At 35.6% G+C, this 23,254-nt stretch overlaps 2 protein-coding genes across 3 annotated transcripts in view; both read right to left on the bottom strand.

The window, feature by feature from the left end:
- Positions 1-9,167, bottom strand: part of LOC125249974 (CD48 antigen-like) — a 104,983-nt gene extending 95,816 nt beyond the window's left edge. The window contains exons 1-6 of one of the 2 annotated variants that reach the window (XM_048162246.1): positions 9,043-9,167; positions 6,285-6,596; positions 5,754-6,020; positions 5,462-5,587; positions 4,694-4,734; positions 2,573-3,200 (exon numbers count right to left, since the gene is read on the bottom strand). In XM_048162246.1, the coding sequence (XP_048018203.1) occupies positions 3,084-3,200; positions 4,694-4,734; positions 5,462-5,587; positions 5,754-6,020; positions 6,285-6,596; positions 9,043-9,097 (918 nt within the window). In that variant the 5' untranslated portion in view covers positions 9,098-9,167 and the 3' untranslated portion in view covers positions 2,573-3,083. Of the gene's footprint in view, positions 1-2,572; positions 3,201-4,693; positions 4,735-5,461; positions 5,588-5,753; positions 6,021-6,284; positions 6,597-9,042 lie in introns of those variants that run through there. The other variant, XM_048162236.1, reaches the window with a different exon arrangement.
- Positions 9,168-9,700: 533 nt separating this feature from the next.
- Positions 9,701-18,290, bottom strand: LOC125249976 (CD48 antigen-like). Its single transcript, XM_048162247.1, has 7 exons — positions 16,972-18,290; positions 12,950-13,249; positions 11,566-11,841; positions 11,305-11,430; positions 11,091-11,131; positions 10,441-10,566; positions 9,701-10,291 (listed from the first exon to the last, which is right to left on the bottom strand). Exons 1-7 carry the CDS (start codon positions 17,024-17,026, stop codon positions 10,151-10,153), a joined length of 1,065 nt encoding a protein of 354 aa, XP_048018204.1. The 5' UTR covers positions 17,027-18,290; the 3' UTR covers positions 9,701-10,150.
- Between the last annotated feature and the right edge of the window lie 4,964 nt (positions 18,291-23,254).

The raw sequence follows: 23,254 nt of genomic DNA, 5'->3' as shown, positions 1-23,254 counted from the left end.
TCTGCCATTTTTCACTATTCTTGCTTGCTTACCTAGTCTGATGATTTGGTTGTGCACAGATCCAGACGTTAATACGGGCTGCCCTTGTCTAATGCCTTTTATAATGTTGGAAACGTGGGCTGGCATATGCAAATATTGGGGGCGTACACCCCGACTGTTACGTAACAGTCTGTGTTATGTTGAGATTCGCCTGTTCTTCTGAGGTCTTTTAAACGAATGAGATTTATATAAGAAGGAGGAAACAATGGAGTTTAAGACTCACTGTATGTCATTTCCATGTACTGAACTCTTGTTATTTAACTATGCCAAGATAAATTCAGTTTTTCATTCGAGGGCACCTTTAACAAAACTTAATACACATAGACCACAGGACATTTTTTAGGATGTAATATGACTACTGATGGATACTTTAAAAAAACATGGCAAAATGCTGGCAAAATGTTATCAAAACATTTTTGATCCATTAGCAAGAGCCCCTGGCCTGCAGCACAAAAATGAGTCGATTTACTTACTTTTTCTAACAGTAATATAATAGTTTGTTCTGTGTAGTATTTCTGCAATCCAATAATTTCTAATAAATAAATAATGTAATATTTTTTTATAAAGTGTTTACTTGGTTTTAGTTTGAGTTATACAAAAGCTGCAAATAGTATTTTCGCATGCCTTTGAAATTGTCTTGTGATGTCCTGTGTGATTCATGTTGTGAGTCCACATATACACCACATGTATTATGATCACTGTAGGGAGTGATTGCACAGAAAGTCCAACTTTCAGTAAAGATTATAGATGGACTTTGCAGTAAAAACCACATCATAAGATACATTTCTAATACAGCATATGGCTAAATTACTGGATTTGCATTTGTACTGCATTAGCTTGCCTGGCTTTATACTTGTTTACAATGAAATTCATAATTATTAAATATAATACAGGAGGTGAGGTCAATATTATATCCATATGCAGTTTTAAACTTCTGATTTTCATGTGGGGCAAACCGGGCTTAGTTGCCACAGGGTTTACTTCAGTTAATATACACTGTGGGGTTATATTTAATAATAATAATAATATCTGTGGGGTTATATTTAATAATAATACATTTACTTTATATAGCGCCTTTAAAAGTGTCTTTCTCAAAGCGCTTTACAAGAAAACATAACAGAGAAAACAACACACTTTAAATACAAAAGATATACATCAAAGAAATAGAAAAAATAATGTATTTGCACTAATGTATTTGCTTCTCTGATGTCAGCTGGGAGAAGAGTTCCAAAGCTTAGGAGCATAAGAAGAAAATGCTCTATCACCCCTAGAGTGAAAGCTTGTGTCTTAGGATGGTGCGTAAGGCATTGAAAGATTAGTCAAGTACTGAGGAGCCAGATCATGCAAAGCTGTGTTATGTTATGTTAACACGAGGACTTTAAAATCAATACGATACCTGACAGGGAGCCAGTGCAAAAACTTCAAGACAGGGGTAATATGATCACCAGCCCTGACCCCAGACAAATACTCTAGCAGCCGAATTTTGTAAATATTGAAGTTTGTTGAGTAACGATTTAGATACTCCAACTAGAAGACCATTACAATAGTCCAGACGTGAAAAGACAAAAGAGTTTATCAACCTCTCAGCCACAGCAAAGGACAACACAGGACGTAAACGTGCTATATTTCTGAGGTGAAAAAAGGATGTCTTAACCGTATTCTGGAACAAAAGACTCAAATGACAGCGTGGCATCAAAGATGACACCAAGATTTTTTAGTTTGCTTTGAAACTCCAAGGCGACACCATCAACAGACAAAGTAAGAGAACTGCCAGCATTTCACAGTTGATGATTATTTGGAAGTTATGTGTACAAAAATCAAATTCAGAATAGAATTGCCTGCTGAAAAATCCAGCATTGCTGGTCACCAGCATAAGGTATTTTTGCATGCTTGGGTCCAGCATGGGATGCTGGTTTACTGGTCCTCATGCAGCATAGGAAGCAGGAGTGCTGGTGGATAAGATCAGCTCAGAACAGCATAACTATGATGGTCCACAACCAGCACTACACCAGCTCTAACCAGCATAAATCAGCTTGGACCAACATGGAATTCATGCTGGTTTATGCTGGATTTTTCAGCATGGGTTAAGACAGTTTGGAGGATATTTGAAAACCAATACTACTAAACCAATGCTTGAGAGAATATATCTTAATTAGACAACAGCCTTGGCTGAATTTTAGAATAGCATACTAGCTGTTCTTACTATTTATACCATTTAAAGGTGAAGTAGATTTTGAAAAACTGTTTGGAAGTTAGTCGGGTGACACCAACAACAAATGTGTAACCATCAGCATTGGGGGTGTGTCTATAGCGGTCAAGGAGACAGAACGAGTAAGAGGGAGATTTGGAAAAAAAAAAAAAACAACTGCAGAGAGACAGATGAAACACAATACAAAAGATCTCAAAAGAATATCACTGGAATGAAGGTTTATGACTGGGCAAGATCTTTAGGACCCACGTTAATATTAGAAAAGCTTTCCAGTGCTGGAGAGAGCTAAGTGGGAAGGCCTGAAAACAGATGTGGAGGCTGCTTTGATTACGCTTCACATGTGAGTAACACTGGGTTTGAGTGTCATGAACTTCTGTGCTGTTGGTGACTAACAACAAACTCTAGTTTGTATTTAGACTCTTGTGTACTGTATGTTCATTTTTTGTGATTCCTTGTCGTTGGTTCATCATCTGCACTTTATTTTTCGTGAAGCATTTTATTGCACATCAGCTGTTGAGAGTTGTGCAGGTAAACCACTGCACACTGATGACTGCTAGAGAATGTGGTGTTTAGCATCATTGTCAGTGCATTTGCCTCGCATGCCAATCCTGGTTAGGATTGAAGGGTGAGTTTTGGAGGCGGAGCAATGAAGAGAGGGGTGGGGTTGTTTGGGTTGATTTCAAATATCAACAATGCCCAACAGCGTTTTTCAAAATCTACTTATCCCACCTTTAATGGTAGAGATGGTTAAACTTCCCCATGTAACAAACAGACACAGTTTCATTTTATGCTTCATCAGATGAAATGGTGGGTGGTTTTGGTTGTTTGCACACCACTAATAAATTGTATGGTCTGTTTTGACAAAGACTGCAGGTTTTCGGTGTTGTCCTACTGTGCAGTACATCGTGTTGGGTCGATTATCTTCCGTTTCCTCTTGCGTCTGGTCTTGAACCTTATGAAATAAATATAAAAAATAATATTTTCAAAATGTCCCCTAAATAATTATGCTTAGCTGAACAATTACTAAAGAAAGACAGTTTAATAAAACATTCACTACCCTTAATTTATAGAACAAGCATTTCATAGAAGCGTTTTTCATGATCTTAGCCTGTTAAGTTTTTAGATTATTCTCACCCAAAATATTTCTAACATGAATAAAAAGAACTATAACATGACAACATATCTGTCATGATCCTGTTTTGTTCCCCAGTCTTGTGTTATGGACTTTTAAGTTGAAATATCCTTTACCATTAGCTGCGTCTCATTTCGGAGGCGGTGTCCTCCAGAGGTTGCATTTAAAGGCTGCATACGTCATCAAATGAGACTGCCTTGCAGACTTCAAATACGACCTCCGGAGGACGCAGCCTCTGAAACGGAGATGCAGCTATTGTTTCTGTTCACTTCTTGTATTCAGTTCCTGCTTCTTTTGTTTTGCCTGCCTTGTTTGTTACCATAGCTACCATCATTAATTTTCATGACAACTAATCACCAGCACCTGTCCCTAGTCAGCCACCTGTTATCTTGTGCATTAATACCCTTGTGTTTCTCTGGTTGGTTGTCAGTCATTGTTTGTTGCTGTGACATGTTCCTGTCCTGTGTTTCCTGGTTTATTCTGGCTACCCTATGTTTGTTCCTCTTGTCGATTAAATTGATTAAATTTAACCGCAAGTAGTAATGGGAGAAACAAAGCTTTACAAAGATTCGAATCAATTGAACCAATTGCTTTGCAAAATGATTCACTGTTTCGAAGCATTCAAAACACCAAACGCTGATGACACCTTCTGGTCAGAACAGTGTAAATGCAACAAAAACTCCTGCCAAACATAAAAACAACTTTTACAAACCCATAGCAAATGTTTTATTGAAAGTATAATTTCTCAGATGCAATTAACTAATCATCTAATACCATTAAATATTAAGTGTCTCTATAATATTTATTCTTTTATGAATTTTTGTAAATCTATGGATGGGTCAGCTAAACAGTGACCTTTAACTACTATTATTCCTTTTAATTATAAAAATACCTCATTAAAACATCTACAAATGTATAAAACCAGAGATCAGGTACTAGACACTTTAGACAATACTCAGGTTAATAGACTGACACTTGTTCAATGATTCGCCGCGGGGGGTGGGGGGGGGGGGGGGGGATCTCAGTGAATCCGCGTGATTCATGGGACCACTTGAAATTTTTAAACTTTTCGAAATGACGTAACAAAGCCTCATTTCCTGAAATCATGTGACTTTGGCAGTTGCTTTTGCTCCACCACATGCTTCGAACCACTGCTTCGAAAACAAAAGATTCATAAAGATTTTGAAGCTTCGAAAGCAGTGTTTCAAAAGGGCCATCACTAGCTGCAAGTTGATTGTCTGCCTGCTTCTTTGCCCGTCTCAACCGCTATAATATCCATAATGTCTGCCGAGCAAAATGATGAAGAAGCTTACCTCATTTTGAGCATAGACTGTATTATCAGCCTGTTGGGCACCTACAAGGTTTAAAATGTACAGTAATATATCAACGTTGACAAGTATCAACTAAAAAAGAATGTTCATTTATTAAAGAAAAAAGTGATATGGCATTCATAATTAAATTTAGCATGCAGTTTTCTAAGCACAGACGAGATTTTTATATTGGTTGTTAGTTGCTCTAAACTGATTCTCTGAAATATTATGTTGTAGACCTGCATCCACTTTTGCATATTACTAAAGCGCTCTTTAAATAACAAAAAGAATATCGTGTCATTGACTTTAGACCAGGTTTCAGTTGGTCAATGGCGCAGTCTATTTCAGTTGCCTCAAAATAGCAACGCGCCAACAATGTGCCTGAACACACCTTGTTTTTAGACCAAGCATTTTGCTATTTAAATACGGTTGTGCAGGACGTGATAACTGCGTCAGGCTGAAACTAAAAAAAAAAAAATTTGGGTTACGCCTGCCTCCGCATTGTGTCAGATGTATGATAGGGCCCTAGATATTTAAATGATGTGATCAGGGGATATTCTGTAGAGTGTGTGCACCTCAAGGTGATCTGTACAAAGTATTTTACAGAATTTAACTTGGTCAAAAGAGAAAAAAAAGAGTAAACCTATTGTCAACTTTCTTTTTAATGACTTATTTTAGTACAAAAGTACTTGATCAAACTGATAAATGGATGGTACATGAGATCCCTTTTCATAGAAAATATACTGTATGTATGAACCAGTGTGGACGTACCTTTTTTATACTTGGTGTAGAGAATTACTACAAATATTGCAATTGCCAAAAAAAGACACACTGCCACCAAAATATATAGCCAAGGCTGGAGAGATGGCTTAGCCTCGTCATCACCTGTGATGTTCTCTGACAAAGAAATACATATTAAGAACTATAATTGTCGGGTAAGATATTTTGAGGTCACTCTACAGTTCAGCACTTAGACAAGATTTAGTAAACCAAAACGAGATATTTGATTTGACAGATTTGATTTGCACTCTGAATGTGTTGTTTGTGTGTGTTGGCCAGATACCTTCATTATTAACACAGATCTGTTTAATCTCTATTCTGTCTTTTTTGGTGTCAACTGGGTTGCTGTGGTTACAGATGATGGATTCCTCACTGCAGTACAGGATGAGAGTGTAGTTCTCATGTGATGTCACTTCCTCTGGAAAGCATCTGTTGTTCTGATAGCTAGAGTGAATCATGAGGTCATGAGCTCTGCATGTGAAGTTCACAGTACAGGAGTCACTGCTGGACCAGTTTGAGTTTACAGTCAGGACAGGAGCCTCCACAGCGTCTGAAACATATATTTGTTTTTTTAACAATATCATACATTCTCACTCTATTGTAAGCTGTCAAATTCTAATAGCTGTACACGACTGGGCATGACTGAAACAGGACACTGAAACTTTACAGATCAATGTATTGGCAGATAAGGGATAATACAAACACATTTATATATATTTCAATTTATCTTTTATTTAAAACAAACATTGCACAGAATAAAATACATTAATGAGACCTTAAATGATCTGAACATGCCAAGCAAAATCACACTCACCTATAACAGATACTCTGTATGTAACAATAATTTTCTCTGTTTCTCCACTTGTTCTTGCTCTATAGAGTCCACTGTCTGTCTTCTGCATGTTCTTCAGTGTGAGAGAGAAGGTTTCATCATTGAAATCCACTCTGTCCTGGTAGGAAGAGTGAGGTCTTGCTTCTTTAGTTTTATGAAAATATTTAACTATATTCTCAGATTTTTCATTTCTCCAGGATAAATCATCAAACTCCTCTGGTAGTTCATGTGTCTTTATATCCAGTTGAACAAAATCTCCCGTCTGCACAAACACAGAGATCTCAGCACTGAACCCTGAGGAGAGAGAAACACACAGTATTGTTTCAGAGCGCAGCTGGTGAGTTCATTACACATTGTACACACTTTTCTGAAATAGGCATGATCAAATAAATAATATATTTTACATTTGACAATACTGCATATAAAATGTTTTTCTTAAAGAGAGAATAGCATATTAAAAATGTAATACATCTATAATCCACATTAACCAAACAAACAATAAGGAAGGAAAGTTTAGTCATCAACCCATGTTTCTTACTGATTGTTCCAAATTTCTTGTTATTAATATTAAAGCAGATGTCATATTTATGAAAAAACAATACTACTACTTACCAGTAAATCAGTAATTAGAGTCAGGTAACTGCATTTTTTTTTTTTTAGTTCACCCAAAAATTAAAATTCTGCCATTAATTACTCACACTCATGTCATTCCATACCCGTAAGACCTTTGTTCATCTTCAGAACACAAATTAAGATATTGTTGATGATTTTTTTCTGAATCACACATAGGCAGCAACGTCATTGCACCTTTTGGGGTTCAGAAAGGTCAGAAAGGTCGTAAAGGTCGTAAACTACACAGGAACAAATGAGTAATGCATTATTAACACTCTAGGAACTAACTAACAAAAACAATTCAATAGTGCTCAGTTGAATGTGGTAGTTCACTATTAGCTAATCGGAAACTACAATTTCACATCCCAGACAGCTACTAAAAACTACTATATACAGGTTCATAATTTATGTGAATAATGCATAATTAATTCTAAAGTGAAGATCATGGTAACTCATTTGTAATGACTGAAGTATTACCAAATCCTTTAGAAGGAATTACTAATTATTTGGATCAGTATTCTAAAGTGAGAAACATGATAACTCTCTAGCAACTACTGAAGTCATTGTAAACTTTTGAGGTTTTTGTAAAGTATTGGATAGTAATAACTCAAGAATTACTACATAATTCTAAAGGAACTACTACTTATTTGGATCTGTGTTCTAACATGAAGATCATGGTAACCTACTAGTATTACTTAAGTGTTACCAAATACATTAGAAGGAATTATTGTACAAAAACCTCAAAAGTTTACAATGACTCCAGTAGTTACTAGAGAGTTATCATGTTTTCACTTTAGAATACTGATCCAAATAATCAGTAGTTCTTAGTAGTTCTCTGGGAGGTATGAAATAGTACTTATCGATTAGCTAATAGTGAACTACCACCTTCAACTGAGCACTTTTACTTACTAATTCATTAATCAGTGTTTCTTGTTAGTTAATAGTAGTTGCTAGAGTGTTAATCATGCATTATTCATTTGTTCCTGTGTAGTTATTCATTAATGAAGGATCAGTATTCTAAAGTGTTACCAATAAAGTCGTTATTTTTGTTTTTGCGCACAAAAAGTATTTGCGTCGCTTTGTAACATTAAGATTGAACCTTAGTTACATGGACTATTTCAATGATGTCTTTACTACCTTTCTGGACCTCAAAAGGTGCAATGACGTTGCTGCCAATGTGTGGTTCAGAAACCCTCGGATTCCATCAAAAATATCTTAATTTGTGTTTTGAAGATGAAAGAAGGTCTTACAGGTGTGGAACGACATGAGGGTGAGTAATTAATGACAGAAATTTAATTTTTGGGTGAACTAACCCAAGTTAGCAACAACCTAGAGAGCCCATTGTTTCATGTCTGTGGACCAATATATCAGTAAAAAGAAATTCCTTTGTCTCCCTTAATGACATATTTGGTTTGGTAGAGCTGACCATCAATTGTCAGTTTATTGGATACCACAATAACATAGTAAGAAGATGTGATTATAACTGTTCTGCTGAGTAAAACAGATTAGGTTGTCTTATCACTGATATGAGGAGACTGTTACATAAAATAAATTCCCCATTTCCATGATGCACTGAGATGCATGTCTCAGTATGCAACCATGCTACATGCTTGATATAATATTATAATAATATTATATTATATTATATATAATAATATTATACTGCATTTTTTATTCATAATCAGAACTGCCAATCATTTTGTTATTATTCATCACAAACTTACACAACACGCTTTCACATATGATTTATAATTTAAAAATGACAAACAAATCATTGCCTGTAATAGAGGTCAAAATAACTGCCACGTTTAAAAAAGTTTAGTGACTCCTTCCAGTACCCTATAGCAAAAATCCTAAGACAGGTTAACACCGGCACAATCATTCTAAAATGTATTATTGCACATGGTACTGTATGTATTTTGTTATTTCAAAAACATGACAAAAAAAGTAAGTACAAATGATGATTTTACACAGCTATTTTAATTAGTAATGGAAAAAAAAAATCAAAATGACCTAAAAACAAAAATTATAGTGTATTAAATTTCTTTCAGAATATGTTTACAAATGAAATTAATTGATTAACAATAATCATTAATAATCAATTAACATAATGGACATGTGTTTTTACCTGTTTTGAAGGTCAGAAGAAAAAGAAGAAATACGAGTAGGTGATGTACTGCCATTGTCACAACATGAAAAGATTAAAACAGAACTGAAAATGACTGCTGTGCCGTCCTAGAAACGGAAATGGAAGGATCCTCAGATGTCCTGTTTTAAGCTCATTCTTATTTACATTCTTATTCTCAGTCTTTTTAACAAACATATTTCCATCTCACTAATATATGCTGGATCATAAGTGTATGTGTTACTCAAGAGGTTTAAACACAAAAACTTTAAACATATTCTGTATAAAAATGTGCACTCTGCCCCACATCCTGTGGTATCTGCAAGCAAATGATGTTAGATCTTTTATCAGATTTTACTTTTATAGGCGTTTTTTCTTCTTTCCACAATGCTAAAACAAAACCAGACATCCTGTTGATGCTTTAAAGCTGTTGATCTCAGTTCAATTGCAACATTTTGTGCTTTGACCCTGTTTCTGCCTGTATTTAGCACTGACCACTTGTAATCAAACGACCAAAAATGCATCTTAACCAGGTGGGAAAAGGGCCTTATGGTTCTTTCATATATTTAAAGATACTGTAATGTCTCCATTAGGTGGCCAACTACAGCCATTTTGTCATATTGAATAATGATCAATATATCAAGAGTCCACTGGAGGCAAGTTGAAGTGAACCCAATGGCAGTTTATTTAAATCCAAAAACATGAAAAAATACAAGATAAACAGAGACTTGTTCATGAAACAAACTATGCAAACCTATACAAGAGACAATGGTATCAGTGGGGCTATATAACAAACTAATGGCTAACAAGAAACACCTGTGAGCAATCAAACAGTGAACCAATGAGAATGTTACACATGACCAAAAGAACAAATTAGAACAAGACACACGGGAAGCACATGACAGGAAACCATGACTAAACTTCAAAATAAAAGACCTGAAAACTTAATGAAGAGTTTATGAAGAACATACACACGACTCTGTTGTGTTCAGGCTCTGGTGTGGCGGCCTTGACGACTGGAGGCTCTGGTGTGGCGGCCATGCTTGACAAAGTATTGACAAAAACAGCATCTACTGGTTGCAGTGACATTTTTACATATATTCCTCCTCAGCTATGAAAGACCTGGTTGTCTCCCATGTGAGGATTTACACACTGTTGAATAAATTGTATGGTCTGTTTTAGTGGGTAATGATGATTTTTGGTGTTGTCCTATTGTACTGTAGGTGGTGCTGGGCTGGTTTTCTGTTTGCGCCTGTGTAAATGCATAAAAATGAAGCAAAGTTATTTCATTGGCCTTCTGATACATCACCAAACTATCTATCGATCTATTTGTTTGTCTAAGGATTTGTATGAAAGTGTCTGTACAATAAAAAAATGTGAATGTCTTCTTCTATTTCTTACCTCAGGATTGGGCATGTTCTGACTGGTATTTTGAGTTTGTTTGTGATCTTCTGTAAACCCATAGACAGTTTGAGGATTTGTTGATCCCTCCAACGTCTCCAGGGGTCTTTGCTCTTTATTCTTTGGCTGCAGAACAATCCAATCAGTCACAAACCCTTCTTTACATGCACATTTACATTCACATTATGATGTTTTATTAACAAATTCGGGAGGAGCAGGTTCAGATAATTAACCTAATTAGCACAGGTGGAGAGCATTAAGTTAATCAACTCAACCAATGTCAAAAGGTATTCAGCAGTCTTACTTCTGTTCATCTGAGAGTTTATCAGCATCCCTCCTCCACCCCATCTCCTCACTTATAGTTCTATCTACTTTTAACACACCAGGGGGAGTACTCTGGGTTCGGGCCAAAATAGCCAAAATTCTGAGCTCGGAGCCCTCCCCCCCGGACAGCACGCCAAATACGCATAACTTTACTCTATTTAATTATATCGATGTGTGAACTTCTGAAATGGCTAATAGTATGTGGACACTGAATAGGTTTGATATATTTCCAATTATTCTACAGCATACATTGACATTATTTGTTAGGATTCATTAATTCAGCATTTAATATCTATGATGGCTGCACAAAATAATGTAAAGCTTACTTGAACTTGTGCATATATTGTATGATCCTCTTCTTGGACACCTAAGAGATTTAGAATAGTATCATTTTAAAGAATCCATAAACGTCACCACAGAAAGTTTAAGTGTGACTATTGCTGTGTGTTATTTGCTGTTCCCCCAGTCAGTGACTTGAGTAGGCCTACCTATAATCATTACGAGGATACAGTCCTTTTTATTTCATTAAGACACAAATACCTTTTTTACTCCTCTTGTTAGAGCAGCATATTACAGAAACTGCTGCAAAAACCAACAGTGGAGCAACAGCGATGATCAACAGCCAATGAAGAGGAAAAGTCCTGTCATTTTCTTTGGGATTCTGTGCTGAAATCCAAGACATCACATTAACAATTACAGCCATCAGAACACTCATACTCATTCTCATTGAATTAAAGATACTTTTTTAGTATTGAGAATACATTTTAAACAAATGAATTATAGATGATGTAAGGTATTTACTTGAGGTGTGCTCATGAGGTGCACAAATGGGGTTAATCTCTATGGTGTCATTCTTCCAGCTGACTGGGTTACTATAGTTACAAACAATTATGTTTTCTATACAGTGCAGAGTTAGAGTCTGCATTTCAAAAGATGTCACTTGCACTTGACTGCAGTTGTTGCTCTGGTAGCTGGTGCTGAGTTTAAGGACGTGACCACTACATGTGACGTCCACAATACAGGAGTTCACACTGATCGTGGTGGCATTCCAGTTCAGAACAGGAGAATCCACTGGATCTAAAACATATTAAGACAGGTTAAAGGGATAGTTCACCCCAAAATGAAAATTTGATGTTTATCTGCTTACCCCCAGGGCATCCAAAATGTAGGTGACTTTGTTTCTTCAGTAGAACACAAATGATTTTTGTATCCAACCGTTGCTGTCTGTCAGTCGTATAATGCATGTCAATGGGAATTCCATCTACAGTATAAGAGTCAAAAAAACATGCACAGACAAATCCAAATTAAACCCTGCGGCTTGTGACGACACATTGATGTCCTAAGACACGAAACTGCCAACTGCCTTGAGCATCCGGAAGTGATCGCTCGCGGCATCAGAGCACGTTTCCAGACCTCACACACCGGATGCTCAAGGCAGTTGGACATAGTGGTGTATTAGAGGTAAAAAAATTATATAAATACTGTTCTGTTTCTCTCACAAACCGATCGTTTCGTGTCTTAGGACATAAATGTGTCGTCATGAGCCGCAGGGTTTAATTTGGATTTGTCTGTGCATGTTTTTTTTTTACTCTTATAGATGGAATTCCCATTGACATGCATTATACGACTGACAGACTGCAACGGTTGGAGTTAAAAATCATCATTTGTGTTCTACTGAAGAAACAAAGTCACCTACATCTTGGATGCCCTGGGGGTAAGCAGATAAACATCAAATTTTCATTTTTTGTGGAAGTATCCCTTTAGTGGACTTTTCAAAGAGCATGTTGTAACTATGCATTGGAGTAAAGTAAATTTTTCAGGTGCTTTTCTGTTCCATTAATGGTGAGTGAGCAGACTTTCTATATGACTCTTTCTTAGATTATTTTTAGATCAAGTGAGCTGATTTCTGCTTTTCAAACCCCACAACAACCACTGCATCATGTGACAATTTCTTTGCAAGTTAGCCTCACATTTTAATGTAAAAAAAATAATAATTTTCAATTTTTTTCATCTAATAATAATAATAATTGCCATTGCATGTTTACTTGGGATAGAAATATAGTGTAAGTAGCTAATATCCTCCATATTCTGCTGTTTCTGCTACATCATAATGCAGATTCTCTTTGAGATACTGATCTGAAAAGGTCATAGCAACCAAAGGAAAGAAAAATTGTCCAATAATCACCTATAACTGATACATTGTGTTCAACAACAGTAGTTTCTTGTTGTCCAGTTGCTTTTGCAGTGTAGAGTCCACTGTCAGTCTTCTGTATGTTCTTCATTGTTAGAGAGAAGGTTTCAGTATTAAGATACACTCTGTCCTTATATAAACTGTGAGGTTTTAAACCTGATTCATTTAAAAATCTGACTACATTTTCTGATTTATTATTTATCCACACAAATCTTCTAAAAGGTGGAAGTGTTTTATTTTTAATGTCCAGTGTAACAGAGTCCCCTGTCTGTACAAACACGTGGTTTCTGGATGCTGAGGAGAGAAACAAGAAGAAGAATGTTACTTTTAAAGAATGCATCATGCCTTTGGTTTATACAATTCATAGATTTGCTACATTTTAAACTTTTAACCATAAAACAACTTTTAACCTTTAAATGTTTATTATATAGATCATTTGTGAGCAGATATCAGGAAAACAGGCAAAATCCATGGAAAAGAGAAAAATGTCTTGTTGTGCATTTGGATGTCAGAATCAAAATGCAATAAATAAATAAATAGATTGTAATAATTTTTTACAGAATACCGTCATCAAAAACGCCCTTTGAAGCTAAACACAGATGTTTATGGTTGCAAGCCATTAAACGGACAGGCCTTACGATAAGAGGAGTTTATTCAAATGTGTTATTATTATACTTCTAAAAAGCTTAAAAAATAAAGTAGATTTTCAATCTACTTTTTATGTATTTATCAGAAACAAATTCATGTACTTTTCAGAATACTTAAAATTACACTTATGTATACTTGACTTTTAATGACAGAAGAAGTCTACATTTGGCCTATACTTGTATTCACTCTTTTAATCAAGATATACTTAAAAGAGTAATTAAGTATTCTAAGGATACTTAGCTTGTAGGGTAATCTTTATTTTAGATCTTTTATTTTATTTTAGGTCTTTTAACTAGTTGCTTATTAGCATGCATATTACTAACATTGGCTGTTTATTAGTACTTTATTAGGCACATATTAATGCCTTATTCTGCATTAATTACCTTATACATTCTTACCTAATTTTAACAACTACCTTACTAACTATTAATAAGCAGTAAATTAGGAGTTTATTGAGGGAAAAGTCGTAGTTAAATTGTGAATACATCTTCCCAGTAGCACTTTATTTTACAGTACGTGTACTTGGTACATATATAGTAATTATGCTGTAAATACAGGTAAAAGAGTGGTAACACAAGGTACTTTACCTGACATGTATGCAAACAAATAAGAAACACTGCTGTACTTTCCAATGGTACCTACTTTGTACCTATAGACAAGTGTTGGGTAATAACAGGTACTTACTTATAGTGACTTACTTATAGTGTTTGTATATAACTAACAGACACAGTACTGTACTTACTAATGGTATGTACATGGTAAATATTTTGTACTTACAGACTAGTGTGGGTAATAACAGGCACTTATTTATGGTAAGACACATTACTGTACTTAGTGGTACAGTATATACATGGTAACTATGTTGTACTCACGGACAAGTGTGGACACAAATAACGGACACTTACTTACAGTGTGTGCTTGTTAACAAAAGTACAAAACAGAGGCTTACCAAATAGTGTTGTTTTCTCACTGATGCTATTTAAAAAAAAAAAATTCTCAAGAAATAAAGTAACTTGTTTTGCTGCACTATGTATGCACTTTATGTAGTGTTTTATGAACTGTTAATGCTAAATTGCTCTCCACAACAGTGCATCTTATTTTATAGTCCTTACTAATTAATGCTAAAAAAAATGTTAAAATGCTTAAGCTTAATTATTACAGAGGTTTAAAGAGCTGGTAATTCCTATGTAATGTTTATGTACAAGTATGCACTTTATTTTACAGTCCTATTTCCATGTAAACTTTCTGAGTGAATATACCAGTTTGATAATGTGTAAGTACACCTGTGGCCGGTTGCATAAACTTAGCCTCTAAGTTAAGACTGTGACTTAAGATCTAGTTTGACCAACTATCAGTAAATTAGGGCTAATCAGTCTTACTTTTCAAATTAGACTGATCTACCTTTTTATGTAACTGACTTTACAAAGTTAGTACCAGTCTTGAAGAAAAAAATAGATGACTTTAGTTTTAAGACTAGTCTAACCAGTTTATGCAACTGGCCACTGGTAAGAGCTGGTAATTCCTATGTAATGTTTATGTACCAGGATGCACTTTATTTTACAGTCCTATTTCCATGTATTTACTATGAACTTACTAGTGAATATACCAGTTAGTTAATGCGTAAGTTACACATTACTTAGGTTGGGGAGGTTCCTGTTATTACCCACAATTGTCCGTAAGTACTACATAGTTACGGTGTATATACCATTAGTAAGTACAGTAATGTGTCTTACAAGTTACCATAAATAGGTGTCTGTTATGACCCACACTTGTCCATTTAAGTACAATATAGTTACTATGTACATACCATTAGTAAGTACAGTAATGTGTCTGTTAGTTATCATACAAACACAATAAGTAGGTGCCTGTTATTACCCAACACTTGCCTATAGGTACAAAGTAGGCACCATGTATGTACCATTGGAAAGTACAGCAGTGTTTCTTATTAGTTTCCATGTACATGCATGTCAGGTAAGTACCTTGTGTTACCACTCTTTTACCTGTATTTACAGCATAATTACTACATATGTACCAGGAAAGTACATGTACTGTAAAATAAAGTGCTATCATGTTCCCTATATAAAGTGTTACCGCTTGGGGTTGTGTTTACTCTTTTGATTGAGTAGCCTACTTTTTTCACATAGTTTTACACACTGTCTTATAAACTTAGATGTTTTTGGCATCCCAAATAATAGATTTTTTTTTTTTAAATATTGATTTATAATGAAAACAGATATATGTGAATATGTGTATTTTTTTCACAGTTAAAGATATATTGCAAGAATAAAAATCAATACCTAAATAGGAACATAGTATAATAAAGCATTTAATAGTATTAAAAAGCATTATCGTCGCTTCATAACATCAAGGTTGAACCACTGTAGTCAGAAAGTGTCTACTCTTACAGAGGCATGATTTTGTGCTCCCTCACCAAGTGGCAAGTATTTTCTTTGCCTGCTAAGTGCAATTCTTATATTCGTACACGAAATTCTTAAGATGTTGTGAGCAAAAATAGTGCAGATAGTGACAATATGGAAAGTTGTGAATATTTTTACTGCCATGAGGCTGGGAAACACATTGCAGCTTGTACTGCTTCGAAATGGAAATCTAGCAGAAAGGCTAACTCTTCAAAGAGTGTGGGCCTATATTGGCCTCTGATTTGCCCATTGGCCTCTGTCCATCATGGCCTCCTAATCATCCCCATATACTGATTGGCTTCATCACTCTGTCTCCACTCCACCAATAAGCTGGTGTGTGGTGGGCGTTCTGGCGCAATATAGCTGCCGTCGCATCATCCAGGGGGATGCTGCACATTGGTGGTGATTGAGGAGATTCCCCCAACTATATATGTAAAGCGCTTTGAGTACCCAGAAAAGCGCTATATAAATGTAACAAATTATTATTAATTATTATAATTATTATATTGACAGTATTCACCAGAATGTGCATCTTTATCGACTGCTAATTCTGCATTCGAACCGTTCATTTTCAAAGGAACAGTGTAATTTGATGGGTTGCAATCTGAATCCAAATTTGATCCCTTTGTTTCTGGTTTTCAGTATTTTCTAGTTAATAAATCCTCTTTTGTTAGACATCATACATTGTGAGTGAGAGCACATACATGCTGTGGCTGGCCCTAGACAGCTGTAAATAATTTATAATATTTATAATACAAATATATGCAAATATGGATTACCTACTTTTTCAATGGATGTCATGTGATCTCTAATCAGGATGGTTTTGAATATACAAACATCTATCTAGCCAGTTATGGAAACAACAAACCTTTAAATATGAATACTGTAATGTATTGCATATAACATCAGAAATAATAATTAACCATTAATCATGTGAGCAACTTTTCATACCTGTGCTGGAGATCAGAAAAGTCATGAAGAGCATGAGAAGGTGACTATATTCCATTGCAACAGACAGATGGAGTCAATCCTGTGGTAATACAGCACCTACTTTTCAAAAAGAAGTTGTTCGTTTCGTCTTAAGCACTCAGTGAAACTTATTTAAATGGTCTAGCCAAGAAATCTCAAACTGCATTGTACTGTATATTATAACATATTGCAAAAACTAAAAGTAATGTAGTAGCCTATGTCCGTTGTTCTGCTCATCAAAAACTGAACTCAAACTCAAACTGCCCAAAGTGGTGCTAGAATGACATAAACCCCTCTAAGAGACCAACAAGGAAGATCATACTGCCTTATAGTTTTTTTTTTTTTTTTTTTTTTTTTTTTTATGAACCACTAGCCCTTAGCAGTGTGTGAGGGCAGACCAAAGTAGGCTGCACTTGTCAACCTATCGAGATTGTTTTCAAACACCTGTTAATTCTCACCTCATGATCTCATATGTTTGCTGTGCTTTTCATCCCATTGCTTGGACATTAATAAGAACATTAACACATAAACACATACACAAGTTCACTCAACTGACAAAACAACCATATATGATTATCAAAACGTCAGCTAGGAGGTACAAGGTACAAGTCTTTTTCACATGCATCAGAAATGATATGCAGTAGGACACCATATAAAGAATGTAACCGCAGAAGTTTGCACAGAGAATACATTAGAAAAGCTCATGGTTTCTCAGCACACGCAAAAAACATCTCATAAACCAGACTTAGAAGAGTCTGGGTTGTTTTTTCCACTATGCCAGTAAGTATTCTTTTATCTTCAACTTTGCCTTACATTGAGGCCTGTTTAGCTTTTAGACAGAGAGAGAGCGAGAGAGAAAGAAAGAGAGGGGTGGGAGAGATGTGGGTGAGACAGATCAGATAACTGAAGCTGAAGCCCACATATCCTTCCTCTTTCAGTATAAGGACACCTGCTGCTGTAGAGAGTGGCGCATAAAAACTCCTGTGATAGGTCATCTGATCTAATTTTAAGAAATGGTCAATGCACAGCTGTGGCTTTTTTCTTTTGCCTCGCTATATTTTCTATAATTAAACGTATAGGTTTCTTAAGTAGGGGTCTTTTTTAGGGTGTTGTGCTCCCACACAGAAACTAATCTTGTGATCTGAGTTTTCTCCTTATTTGTACTTCCTTCCTCTATCTTACTTCCTCCTTATAATCCCCTGACTGACTTGAGTCACCATGAAATCAAAATGGAAAATTATTATTTTGTTGTTGTTGGTGTTGTTGTTTTTTGTTGATTGTTGTTGTTGTTTTGGAATATTTGGAATTTTTTATTATTTATTTATTTATTTATTTTGTATTTCCCATTTCCTGTGTCTGTCATTTTTAACCATGAAGAAGCCAAGTGTGATTTTTTTTTAACAGATCCGAATCGTGTCCAGAGCTTCATTTACACATTTTGATTTTCAATACTTTTATTGTTCAGTCGACCTCAAACATCAAAATGTGAGTTAACTCAACTTGAAGATAATCTTTTTTAATCTTTTCTTAACTCAAAAATAGTCAAGACAATGCATTACTTTAAGTTAAAAATTAAACTTAAAGTAATGCATTGTCTTGTCTATTTGTGAGTTGAAACAAAGATTATCTTCAAGTTGAGTTAATTTATGTTTAGTTGAGTTAACTCACATTTTTAAGGCAGCAGGTGAACTTTCATTTCTAAGTTTAACCAGCTGAAATGTTTTATAGAGAGATGACAGTGGTACTTTTAGAGAAGTGATGAAAAAGTGATTGCAAACGTTTTACCAGATTCACATACCAATAAAATGTGCAACACTTTACTACCAAACTAAATATAATACCTCATTAATTTAATTTACAATGAAAAGTTTTCCTCAAAATCACGATTTCAGGGCACATGATGGCATACAGATGCTGCATCCAAATTCAGAGGCTGAATCCTTCGAAGGCCAATTGCGTCATTGCAGTGAAGGTTCCTCCAAATGCGCCCTTAGTTTGTGGTGAAATTAAGGAAAAAACAGATGGATCCTTTGTAGTCCATTTAACAACACTCAATCTGACTTTGTTCCCCTTTGAAGTCCAAGTCATTCAAAGGATGAAGCCTCTGAAATAGGACATAGCCTTAGCCTCAAATATACCATTCCATTTCCAAAGATAGTGATAGTAATGGGTTAGAGTGGAGATAGTGTGTGGATTTAGTGTGCGTTAAGGGCACTAAGCTTTGGCATTTTTCAGACTTTGGACAGCCCTTCGACTTTAATTTTGGTAATTGATTTCTGCAGTTCAGTAGCATTTCATGGATACAATAACAAAAAGCATTTTTATAATTCAGATGTACACATCAGAGTAGAATACATGCATTTATATTTATGATATCATTGACAGGCGACGCAATGACACGGGCTGAAATAGCTGATTTAAACATTGTTGGAAACATTCGGGATAATGTAAGTCCACAAGTCATCAAAATATATAACAATGCGTTAGTGATTTCCGTATATTTTCATCAAAAAATCGTACATATTGTGCCTTTTAATCGAACAATACAGTTTATTTTTTTGTTTGTCTGTAGCTCAAATCATAATTGCACCCAAAAGCAAAAGGAATATGATCCCAGTAAGAGAAACAGATCCTGTGGTTGATCCATGACTGCTTGTTCCTAAGAAGAAATTGTAAGAATCTGTCAGTTCATAATAATGAAGGTAATTTTTTTTTTTTTTTGCAAAAAAAGTTGAGATTTCATCTGCATGATGAAAATGTTTGAATATAGCACTGACATTAAATTAGTTCAGAATAACGAACACTACAAAATTGTATCCAACTATGAGTTGAAGTGCCATTGACTTGCTTATGATTGTTGAGTAGATTAAGGTTCTGAATTCTAAATGTGACAGCAAAACTCCCAGATTACTTACCAACAGTTACAATGTATAGACCAACAGTAAAATCCCGTTCTCCAATTGCTCTTGCTCTGTAGATTCCACTGTCTGCCTCCTGTATGTTCTTCAGTGTTAGAGAGTAGTTTCCAGTATTGAAATCCACTCTGTCCTTGTAGGAAGAGTGAATTTCTACTGATTTTTTTTCAAAATTGTATGAGACTACAACATCTTTATTATTATCTTTAAGCCATTCCAATTCATCAAATGCTGTCTCATCTACATGTTCTTGTACATGCAGCTCAACAGATCGTCCTTTCTCTGTGTTTTTTGCTGATGGTTGGATTATGTCACTGGATACTGTGGGGAGGAAAAAGCAAGTAGTTATGACAATGTACAGTATTGTTGAATTCAAAGAGGACCTATTATGCTTTTTTACATTTAGTGAGTTGTGTTGCTGTTTTAGCGTGAAAAAGGTCTGTAAAGTTACAAAGCACAAAGTCACTTTAAAGGGAGTTATCAGTGAACATTGCCCTAGCCATATCTCCCTGTAGCCCAAGTCTGGTTGCACACTGAGGCTACACGCAGGGTTGAGCCTGGTCAGTAGTACCAGGATGAGAGACCTCCTGGCAAAATGAAATGCTCAAATCACGACATAAAACTGTTAAAACAGTTAACAACATAGCTGCAAGCAGCAATTAAGGTGCAAAGCACAAAGAGGGCATAATAATTCATGCCAGCATGACTTGGAGCATCAGACCAACTGCAACAATAAGTAATTCAAGAAATAAAGATGATTTTAGTTAAAATGTCCTAACACAATCACTAGTAATATGATTAAATGGTTTATTATTTTATACCAACATGTGGTGCTGTTACCACACTGATGTGGTGTGTTAGTGTGAGGTGACAATGACACACATAAAGTTTAGGGTCAATATATCAAAGCTTTGCAGAAAAAAAGCCTCAGATGTTGTTTGGCATTATGCCATCAAATTAACTGATGAGGTATATGAAAACGGTTTTGTCGATTGACACAAAATACATAACCTTTTTGTCAACACGGTCTGAAGATGATGATGAATTCGGTGAAAATTCGAGTCAGAGTCAGAAACATTTGGTGAAACAGTCTAGGAGGAGTTAGAAAAAGTAGGTCTTTTAAAGAAAATCAAAATGGTGGACATGAAGTTATAGGCTGACTATGGCAAAATTGGTATCTATATTCTCAGCATGACCCAAGGAATCCATTAAGTCAAAATAATCCAATAGTCAAAATTAATCACAAACTATCAGCATTTTTTCAGACCACCAGATGGCACTGTCTTGATACTTTTTCAGTACCTTCTGGGCAAGGTGCTGATGACACTTAACGAGTTTCGTAATGATACACCAATGCATTCGTAAAATAAAGCATTTTGTGATAAAATTCAAAATGTCCGACGTAGGGTAATGGGTATCATTTGACTCGGCATGCTGCACCGAATCTAAAGGGACCTAAAGAGCTTCTTTTTTTTTTTTTTTTTTTTTTGCCAAACCGTTCAGAAGTTGTAGCATATTCTGAAACTGTGCAGGTAACCTCAGATCATGGATGTCATAACACACACCAAGAATGGACTCAGTCAGCTCAATCAAGGTTTCAGTCAGCTCCCGAGCTCATGAATCAGTAGGCCTATATTGTGTACATGAATTCAAGCCCTGATAAGGACAGTAAAGGACACTGGCGCACTACACATTGAGACACTGATGACTCTATTTCCAGCAACGTGATAACATCTTCATTGTACAACATCACTACTGGTATTTATGAACAACAGCAGAACGTATATCTTTCTGACATTACTTGTAATGTTATTTATTATAAATACTTTGCTTGTTACATATTTGTGCAAAATTTCGGCCATAAAAAATATATAAATGTCAGCTAGATTATGTTCATTACCTCTCTAGCTATGTATGTTTATGCTGAAATACAATAAAATAATGGTTTGTATTTTAAAGGGAACATACTGAGCATCGATGCTCCCTGGTTTTCATGGTGCATTGTGGGACTTTTTAGGGAGCAAACATTTCAGTGCACTGGAAGGATTCTGTGATAGAGTGGTGCAGGTATGACATCACTTTGTAGGCCAAATCACAGAAGCGAGTTAGCATTTTAGCACTTCCGGTTCCATTGTCCCAAAGTCAATGGTTTTTTTGAATGGGATTTCGTTTAAATGGCTGAAATAAGGTTTATGGTGAACACAAGCTCAAGACAATCTCACATTTTACCCTATGTTTTTAGATGACAAACTGAAAGAGTTGTCGGAAGCTTAGTAGTGATGACGTTGAAGTCGAGCGACCATGGTGTAGTCCGTTTATTGCCTACCTTTAGCGTTTTACTTCTGGCACTAACTGCATTTAGGCTTCAAAATTCATAAAAGTTGTGTTCATCTGTGATAATTATCTTGATAGACAAAATGTGTAAGTATCATAAACTTTTGTTGATCACAGAGCTTTTTTTTTGTGATAATCCAAAAGCCTATGGGAAAATCCTATTGGTTTTTAATCAAGGGAACCAGTGTGATGCTAACTACCGATTGGCCTATAAAGTGACGTCATCTGTACCACTCTATTGAGACATCCCTTAAAGGATTAGTCCACTTTCAAATAAAATTTTCCTGATAATTTACTCACCCCCATGTCATCCATGTCTTTCTTTCTTCAGTCGAAAAGAAATTAAGGTTTTTGATGAAAACATTCCAGGATTATTCTCCTAATAGTGGACTTCAATGGCCTCCAGACAGTTGAAGGTCAAAATTACAGTTTTAGTGCAGCTTCAAAGGGCTTTAAACGAAACCAGACGAGGAATAAGGGCCTTATCTAGTGAAACGATTGGTCATTTTTGAAAAAAATACAACTGTATATGCATTATAAACACAAGTGATCGCCTTGCACGTGCTTCCGCTTTCCGTATTCTTCAAAAAGCTTACGCTGTATGTCCTACGCCTTCCTTATTCTACTTACGGAATGAACGCAGCGCCAGTAATTTTGACCTTCAACCATCTGGAGGCCATTGAAGTCCACTATAAGGAGAATAATCCTGGAATGTTTTCCTCAAAAACCTTAATTTCTTTTCGACAGATGAAAGACAGACATGAACATCTTGGATGACATGGGGGTGAGTAAATTATCAGGAAAATTTTATTTAAAAGTGGACTAATCCTTTAAAATGGCAGACTCCTAGATTAGCGCCCTGACTACTGAACTACGGAGGTGACTGAGACACACCCCCAGTTTGGTATGAATATGCTAAAGCATCGCGGAGATGTAGCCTCACATTCTTTCTGACATACTCTTCGTCGAATTCGTTCACGTGTTATTTGAGAACAGTTTGACAAATCAACTTGAAT

Source organism: Megalobrama amblycephala, linkage group LG17 (assembly GCF_018812025.1).
Source record: "Megalobrama amblycephala isolate DHTTF-2021 linkage group LG17, ASM1881202v1, whole genome shotgun sequence".
Taxonomy (NCBI): Eukaryota; Metazoa; Chordata; class Actinopteri; order Cypriniformes; family Xenocyprididae; genus Megalobrama; species Megalobrama amblycephala.
Note: the sequence above shows the minus strand (reverse complement) of the source record. Positions and strands in the feature narration are given on the sequence as shown.

Excerpts from the sequence above, each read along its gene's own strand:
- LOC125249976 (XM_048162247.1), bottom strand. The coding sequence starts at position 17,026 with ATGGAATATAGTCACCTTCTCATGCTCTTCATGACTTTTCTGATCTCC. Across the intron at positions 11,431-11,565 it reads ACCTCATGAGCACACCTCAA|CACAGAATCCCAAAGAAAAT; the intron begins GTAAATACCTTA and ends CTTGGATTTCAG. Across the intron at positions 11,132-11,304 it reads TAACAAGAGGAGTAAAAAAG|GTGTCCAAGAAGAGGATCAT; the intron begins GTATTTGTGTCT and ends TAAATCTCTTAG.